Source organism: Dermacentor albipictus, chromosome 1 (genome assembly GCF_038994185.2).
Source record: "Dermacentor albipictus isolate Rhodes 1998 colony chromosome 1, USDA_Dalb.pri_finalv2, whole genome shotgun sequence".
Classification (NCBI taxonomy): domain Eukaryota; kingdom Metazoa; phylum Arthropoda; class Arachnida; order Ixodida; family Ixodidae; genus Dermacentor; species Dermacentor albipictus.
This window is the reverse complement of record NC_091821.1, coordinates 420,609,257-420,618,003: the sequence shown is the minus strand read 5'-3', so window position 1 is coordinate 420,618,003 and position 8,747 is coordinate 420,609,257. Positions and strand designations below refer to the sequence as shown.

Below are 8,747 nucleotides of genomic sequence, written 5' to 3'. Positions count from 1 at the left end.
ATATTTCCGTTTCTCTGCTGCATTTCGCATCGAGGTGTCACGCTGTACTTCCATTTTCATTTAATTATCACGCGACATTTCCATTTCGGAGCGAGTGGTACCACCAGCCTGTCTCGTTTCTTTCCTTTCTTTAATGGAACACACTTTTCTTTCGGGATCACCTGTGGAATATAAAGCGATTCGGTCTGCTCCAGGTGCATTATATGAAGAGGCGTACATGCACGACAAATTGTAATCGGCACGTAGCAATAAAAACGATCCACTAGTAAACATTAAAAAAACAAAATTATTCACTTGTTCGAATTTCAAAACTGGAACCGAGACTTAGTGAACATGCAAGATGTGCTCCAAAGCGCATTGGCTTTGCAGTGATTATTATTCCAAGCTGTCGGAGGTACATTCTTGTGTTAATCTGTTAACTGAATTGCCAATATATTTCGTGCCACATCTTGAAAACGCTGATGTCGAAATTGGGTCTGGACTTAGCAGACTCAACTGCTCAATTTAACGATTTCAACACGTAACAAAAAGTGAACAGTTAAAATGGTAATAAGGTGAATACTGTATTTATTTGAATATAGGTCCACCTTTTTCCTTTCTGTTTCTTTCCTTCTTTCAGAATGTTACAAAAAATCGGCTATCGACGTATATTCGTGATCAAAGAATGTCGACCTCTATGAATGAACAAAGCTAGCGGTAGCACAGAGCTAATGTAGTTTCCTCGTCGTGCCCGCCGTAAAGCCAGTCTGCAGATCACCCATACTGGCTTTAGCAAGCGATGCATATCGAACGCACTATAAGCAGCACCGAGGACGGCGTCGTTTGAGATGCCGAGTACGCCGGCGAAGCATCTTCTGCAGGGCGACTTCGCTGGCAGTTACGACGAGTATCGTAGCGCCTTGGGGAATCGACTAGTGACATATACTTACGGCAAATAAAGGTGTGTCATGTATGTTACAGTTCTTTCTAAATAAACAATAAGGGCCGACCTGAATTCAAGCTCTACATATTTTTATTTATCCGCGAATTCAACAAATAGGGGTCGACCTAGCTAGATTCGTATTCGGGCTACCTGCGAGTAAATACTTTGTTTGCAGTTACAGCTTTCTCAATCGACATTGCGACTGGCCGTGCAAGTAATTTCCACCTCTTCAGATAACTCCTCTGAACAGGTAGAATATTGCGCTTCAAGGCATTCAAAAATATTCGCCAACTAAAAAACTGCGTAATAAAACATGCTACATTACAAACGCGCCTACATTTATGCCCGAAAAGCGAAAAAAGAAAAAGCAAAACAATAAAGAGCGGGTAGGGCAAGGCAGTGTTCTTTCCGCTCTTGTACCGCTTTCGACGTAGTTCCTTTTCTTTTTTTTCCTCCCCACCTTATTATTATTTTTTTTCATTACGAACGCGGTACACGTAACGTACGTATTTGTTCCGTGCTGCGGGCTTTATGTCACAGCGTACGAGCATTTGACAGGACAAAAGCAAACATATTTGTGCGAACGCATCTGGAGCTGTTCTAAAGCACTCTCGCTGCGCAGCTATACAGGCAACGCGATAGCCCTTCGCAACGACTCAAACGTTTTTTCTTTTCTGAAATAAAAAAAAAAATGTTTCATTATGTATCATTGGTGAGCTGCGAACTGCAGTGCGGCTAAGGCCGTTGCTAAAACCAGCAGGTTCTCAGCCTACTCTCCTACTTTCGAAGCAGCCGACGCGGCAGCTGTGCGCATGTGAGCCCTTTCACGCTTCGTAACAGAACACCTGTGCCCTGCTCATGCCCCGCACTATGAGGTAGCGTGCCTGAACTCTGGTTCTCCCACGCTCGCGGGGACGAGGAGGAGAGCACTCAGACACCCTACACTGTCATGTTTACTGTCAGATAGGGTACCACCTAAGAATAAAGAACGTACTACGATGTCCTTCTCACTCCAATGGCCCCGCAGCGAAGTATGGCGAAGTGCGCATTGAGGCACCCTACAACAGACCCTACTGTCACGCCGACCGTAGCGCCAGCCTTTCCAGTGGTGACGTCCGGCCTAAATCAGCAATGTTGGATTCCGAAACTACAGGAAGTCGGTGCGTCGAAAAGCATCGGTGTTGCAAAACATGAAGCTGAAGCGGAGGCAGAGCTCGTTGAGCAAGGTATGTATACTGCTGAAGTGTGCACCGATGCATATAACGCCTATAGTGTAACTGCATGCGGAACTTTCATCAGTATACGGTCACGTCTAGGTGTTATCATTTCGTCTACTTTGTTTTATGCAGTCATGGCGTTCGAAGCAAGTTGTTGGGCGCCTTATGCTCTAAAGCTTTTTTTTTTTATTGCATTTGATAAACGTAAAATCGCAGACGACATTAGGTGATTTTTAACAAGTTTTCCGCACTCGAACGCTTCATTCTTGTTGGTGTCTTGTGTTAACCAAGGCGAATATGTCTATCCCAGGGGCGTAGCCAGGGGGGGGGGGCTTATGGGGCTTCAGCCCCCCCCGAAATTTTTTCGTGCTGTCCATGCACCGCCGACCAAAGTGACCTCCGGCGCCGGAAATCACTCTGGATTTTGTCTCGAATGTCTTTTTGACGCTCGAAAAGACATTTAACCGCGAAGATTGCAAACTCGGGCTGGATTTCGTGGCAACGCCCATACACCGGAAGTCACATAACGCCAAGCAGTCCCATCCGAGCACAAATTTTCGAGGGCGCTTTGATGGTGAGCGGGCTCGCCGCGGCATCTCTCTGAGGCCACGGAATCTGTGGAGCGCATGGATATCAATCGCGAAACTCTATGGGTATAAATCTCATAAGCTCTTGATGTGAAAGGTGCATTGACATTTCCAAAGTTGTGCTTTAGATATTCAATTGCGGAACTTTGTGGGTTCAATGTTGTTATAAACATTTGACGCCAAATGTCTATTGACTTTTCTAAAGTCTTACATCGTAACATACAACGAGACAATCCAAATCAACACACTAGCAGACGAGTTGACAAACAGGCAGCGAGGTCCAATGAGAGGAAGCGTTGGGGTGGTTCATTTGTGCCGTCATGTCACATAAAAAATATTAACATTTTTTTTAACCTACGCCAGAACATTCATGTCAAGATACTCAAGCCAGCCAAAGTAAATACGTTCTTATTTATTTTTTTCTACTTTGACTTTTATTCGCGAGGACACATTGAGCCTCTTCGATTTTTTTTTTTTTTTTTTTGTTCTCGCTACCCTAACCACGGGCTGCCAGAGCCAACCAGAGCGCATACGTTTTTTTCGTATGGCCCCGACCACCGTGCGGTACACTTTGATGCGCGTTCGGTCTGCTCTGGCCGAGTGGATTTTCATCGGAAAGAGTTTTGGACGTTTTCTGACTAGCAGACGAGAAAAACAAACAATGGTCGCTCGCCGCCATCACTGTGGGGACTCGAAGGATTGCACCGCATCCCTTGAGCGGAACCTTTCCGGAAAGTCTTCTGTCGCCGTTGTAGGATACTGAGCAGTATGCGTATGGTTCTCAGTGGACCAAGCGTCTCATGTTTTCTTCGGTATTCCTTCCGCAGCCCCATTAGGTGCCCGAAGTAGGCATTAGATTCTGGCCAAGATACTTGCCTATGCGTTTCTTTTTCCTTTCGGTGCCTCCGCCTCACAGAAAAAAAAAATACATTGTTGCGGCGCAGCGAATTGTCGCATGGTGAAAGTTCGATTTTGATACTTCTTTTCCGGAAAGTAATGGGCGACGGGACGCTTCAGTTGCCGGATACGTTTATCATATTATTGCGAAAGCAATTATATGGACACTCCAGGCGCATTCCTGCCATCGCCCTCATGTTTCGTATAAAGTCCAAGGGGGATAACATCGTGACCACGCGCTGCATGCTGTATGTGCGAGTGAAAGCGTAGGAGGGGAGGTGGAATGGGTGAGCCGACGATGGTGGCTCAGTCTTGTGTGCGCAAAGGAGAAAAGCGGGGAGCAAGCGCGCCGCCTTCCGTCGCGCGCAATACATCGGGGGGAGTGGATGGAATGGGGGCGGAATCTAGGATTCTGTGAATCTATGATTGTGCAACATGTTTATTTGCCTTGTTTGACGCATTATATACAGTTACTTCTTTATTACAGTATTATGTACGCATTATACAGTTATTACAGTTATACAGTTATTAGACGCATTATATACAGTTAACTTATACAGTTACATACATAGACTCATTGGAGACTGATACGTATACTTAAATATCTTGTTGCGAGGTTTTGTGTATACATGCAGTGAACTTTGTTTCCAGTGACACTTTTTTGTCCTTTATCAAGCAGTATTTTCGCATTTGCATATCCCATTGTATCTTTGAATTTCTAATGTACGAGGGCGAGTCAAATGAAAGTGAGCCTACCCTAACCGCGCAATAATGGTTCGGTTCATTATCTGCGAGGCATGCGCGTAGGAGAACGGCATGTCTCATTTACAAAAGTGACACGCAGGTGTGAAGATAAATGTTCTTTAATGCTCTCATACACTGGGTTGAATATGGTTGCGTCACATAATGGACACTTCAAAAGTTGAACAACTCGGTGTCGCGAAGTTTTTGACAGCTGAACGTGTTTCCAAAACAGAAATTAATCACCATATGACCGCCGTGTGCGTTGAACACTGCGTTTAATTGACCACTGTGAATCGTTGGAGCAAACGGTTCAAAGGACGTTGCAAAGACATTCCAAGACCGGGCCAAAACCATGGTGCAATCACCCCCCACACAATTTCAAAGGTTCATGAGCTGCTGAAACAAGAACGGAGGATAAGCATCGATGAACTGGCAGACCGTCTGAACATCAGTCACGGTTCGGTTCACGCCATAATTCATGAACTTCTCGGCTATCGGCTCTTTGGTGCGCAATGGATCCCTAAGATTTTTATCCAACGCGAGAAGACGAAGAAGTTTCGCTCTGCCTTGACTCATCTGATCGGGTATCACAATGAGCATGGCGACTTCTTGTTTGCAACTGTGATCGGGGACGAACCTTGGTGCCCCTACTACGAGCCTGAAACACGACGGCAAAGCTTACAGCGGAAACATTCGAATTTACCACGCCCAAAGAACGTAAAGGCCATCATTTCCGCTGGAAAGGTGTTGTTGACTTTTTTTTTTCGATCGACAGGGTCCATTACTGATAGAATTTGCTAAATCTTGAGAGGCTATCAATTGCTTCCGATATTGTGAAACGCCAGAACGGCAGCGTGTCGCAATCAAGAACGAACAACGTGGAAAATTGACGAATGGGGTCATCTTGCTCCACGACAATGCCTGTCCCCACGTCGCTTATGTGGTTAATACAAAATTGGCAAAGTTCAAGTGGGAAACGCTGCAACATCCGCCGTACAGCTCAGACCTGTCACCTTGCGACTTCTACATTTTGGGGCACCCGAAAAAACAGCTCAAGGGAACCAGATACAGACTTTTTGAAGCAGCAACCCAAGGAGTTTTATAAGATGAGAATCACGAAACTCGTTAGTCAATAGGACAAATGTCTAAATTCTCATGAAGACTGCTTTTAAATAAAGTACCCCATTGTTGGCTCATTCATTTGACTTGCCCTCATTTATCTTGCAGAACTCCTGCTTTTTATACGTGCTCTCTGTCGCGACTATAACTTCGGTGCAATTACTCACGATACACGACAAGGGACAGCTACTCCTGCGTAATACAATGGAACAAACGACAGCGTCATTGAGATTTCTCACTGGCCATTGCATATATACAAGAATGTAAGCATGGTTCTTGAATGACAAAGTTTCATTAAGGTATTTGTCCTCAACTTGTTCAGTTCATTGCCTTTTCATTTTTCATATCAGCGGCATGCACTGCTTTCCTGGTTTCGAACTGATATAGTTCTAAAGTTCGTGTGATATTTTCTTTACTTAATAAATAGACAAAAAACATGGAAGCATTGACGTCAGTTATGTTGGGCACAATTTTTGGCACATACGAGTATAATATTTTATGAAAAAAAAAATACATATTTTATTTGTATTTACAGAGCGTAGCTTTCAAGAATTCGTTTGCAGCATCTTTGGCAATGACAATGCAGTTATTATTCATGTATTTGATCCCTCGATAAATTGTTTAAGAGGAAGCTTTAGCTCGGGCCCAATCCGACGCGGCCTATTCAAATACTTGTAAAACGCAGAAACGCTTTTCTGAGATAATCCTGCTAATCGCTTTTATTGAAATTGGTTGCATTTGAGAGAGAAAGTTAAATCCTAGTGTCTGTTGGAAACAGAACTTCGATTTAGGGCCTGAATTTTGTTTAAAATATCTTGGAAAAATCGAAAGTTTGAAAAAATAGAAGCACGGTGTTTACAAACTAATAGTTATGCATGAAGAACAGATATTGTGGTTCTGTAAACGGCATTTATTATAACAGTCAAAGCGGACAAGTTTGCTGTGTCAATTTGTATCTTACGTTAATTGGTTACGTTGTGTACAAGGGTTCTGCAAAAGCCGTATTTCCACAATACTAAATTTTTTTGAGATTCATGTGTAACATATTTATTTTGTCCGCTGTAGATGTACTATTAGATGCAATTCACAGAATTGTGATATCATTTTTCATTGTTGAGTCACGGAGTTTTAAACTTGATAGTTTCGTTTGCAGAAAATTTTCAATTTGGGCCAATTTTTAATAAATAATTCACCTCCTAAATGAAAAATTCGAAGCCAGTAGTCCGTAGAATTACACTTTTTCTTTTAAATGCCACAAACCTCCTCAAATTTTCTGAAGTGGTTGCAGGGAAAAACGTGCAGCTACATACACACACACACATATATATATATATATATATATATTGGGCCAGTGGCGTAGCCCCCCCCGAACAAAATTTCTGGCTACGCCACTGGTCTATCCTGGTCTGCTCTAATAGCGAGAAAAAGAGAAAAGGAATCTAAAATTGCGCAACGCTGCGTGTATTTGCTAATTTGCTCTCAATATCGGGCGTTCATGCTCTGCGTTAGTAAAATCAGAATAACATTTCGCAGCCCATCAACAATTATAATTAAAATCATAGCTACGCCAATTTTTGTTTGGGGGCTGCGAAGGCCGTGAAAGCCCGTATATAAGATCGAATGAGTGACAGGCGAACATTCTTCAAATGTATCGCAAAGCCAGTCTCTCTCTGCCTCGTCAGTCAGGACAATGTGATTGATTAATTCGATGAAATCAGGGTAGAATAACATTACCGTTATAAAGAAGAAAAAATAACGTGCGCCGCCCGGGAATCGAACCCGGGTCGCAAGAATGGGAATCTTGCATGATACCACTACACCAGCGGCGCCTTGCACAGTAGCATGCCTAAGTAAGTATATATTGTCAATCCTGGCATGGCTAATGCTTGTTTGCCGACAGTTCGTTGAAAGGATGCAGCGAAAAACAACACCTGGAAGAAGAGAAACAAACGAGCTGTTTTGTGCTAAATCATTTTTGAGGTTTGTGCTTTATGCTGTCAAGTAACGAAGAACGTCAACTAACCGAGGCCATCCAAAGTGAGCGGAAAGGTCTCGCCATCTATCGGAATATTTGAAAAGCATACGACGACTCGGATACGCCCCCTGCGCTAGGTGCCGTGCGTGGTGGCATTGGTGGCGGTCGCCAGCTTGCGTGAGCATGGAGGCGTCCACAGCTGGTGCAAATGACGGTGCATCGTCAGGAAACGGAGAAACTCGTCAGCTCATGGAAGAACTCGCTGCCGACTACAGCCAGTTCTTTAGGGTGGACATATGCAACGACAAGCGCATACTAGACGAAGGCATCGATGAGCTGCTGGCGCGGCTGGACGAGTTCACTGGCCTCATCAATATGGTACGCAGCGACGACACCTTGTGTTTGACACACACGCTTCCGGACATCTGCGAGAAAAGCAAAGGTTTGGAACAGGTGTACGACCGAATCGACGCGCTGGAGAAGTTCGTCAGTGTTGTTCGCGAAAGTGTCGACGCGATGGAGGAGAAGGTTACTGAAGCTGAGAACGCCTTCGGCGGCAGTACCGTCAAAAAGTTCCTCTCAAGTCTTCCTTCTCCGTTGTTTGCCAAGAAACCGGCACCCCAGTACAAAAAGCAACTGCGTTACGAAGAACCGGACATATTTCGCTGTTCAGACTATCTATCTACCGTCTCGGCGGATGACCCGTTACCGACGAGTGTGTCAAATTTCTCCCTCGATACTACAGCTAGTGACCGCAGCGTTGAAGATGACCGGGCAGCACTGAGTCCAGCCGACTAGCTACAAGAACAAAGTTCGCCACGCACGGAACGCGTTCATCCCGCACCACGCAGAAGCCGTGTTGCGTTCAATAGCATTTTAGCTGCATGATACTTGGTGCATGATAAATGCGTGGCGTGTCAAGATGAAGTTATTTAAGCCTTTTCTTGTCTAATGGAGAAGTACAATTGAGAAAATATTAAACCTTAATAGCCAGATCGTCGTTGCTTATTATACCTACTCTGCTTGGTTGCGTGTGTGCGCTGTAACGATCGATCATGCATTATGCTCGTTTAGTTTTGCTTTCCACTGGACAAGGTGCAGAATTGGGCTGCTGAGCACGAGGTCGCGGGATCGAATCCCGGCCACGGCGGCCGCATTTCGATGGGGGCGAAATGCGAAAACACCCGTGTGCTTAGATTTAGGTGCACGTTAAAGAACCTCAGGTGGTCAAAATTTCCGGAGTCCTCCACTACGGCGTGCCTCATAATCAGAAAGTGGTTTTGGCA

At 44.6% G+C, this 8,747-nt stretch overlaps 2 protein-coding genes and 1 non-coding gene across 4 annotated transcripts in view; 2 read left to right on the top strand and 1 right to left on the bottom strand.

Annotated features, from left to right (window-relative positions):
* The first annotated feature begins 2,041 nt into the window (after positions 1 to 2,041).
* The window catches only part of LOC135900384 (uncharacterized), a 42,476-nt gene continuing 35,770 nt past the window's right edge, over positions 2,042 to 8,747 (top strand). For both annotated transcript variants that reach the window (XM_065429866.2, XM_065429865.2), the window contains exon 1: positions 2,042 to 2,148. The gene's annotated coding sequence lies outside the window, so the exon portion shown is untranslated. The remainder of the gene's footprint in view (positions 2,149 to 8,747) is intronic.
* TRNAG-CCC (transfer RNA glycine (anticodon CCC)) lies at positions 7,245 to 7,315 on the bottom strand. Its single transcript has one exon. It is a non-coding gene; the product is annotated as a tRNA-Gly (tRNA).
* On the top strand, positions 7,585 to 8,456 carry Blos4 (biogenesis of lysosome-related organelles complex 1 subunit 4). Its single transcript, XM_065429940.2, has one exon. It carries the CDS (start codon positions 7,645 to 7,647, stop codon positions 8,257 to 8,259), a length of 615 nt encoding a protein of 204 aa, XP_065286012.1. The 5' UTR covers positions 7,585 to 7,644; the 3' UTR covers positions 8,260 to 8,456.

What these genes read in the sequence shown, in the direction of transcription:
- Blos4 (XM_065429940.2), top strand. Translation starts at nt 7,645, where the DNA reads ATGGAGGCGTCCACAGCTGGTGCAAATGACGGTGCATCGTCAGGAAAC.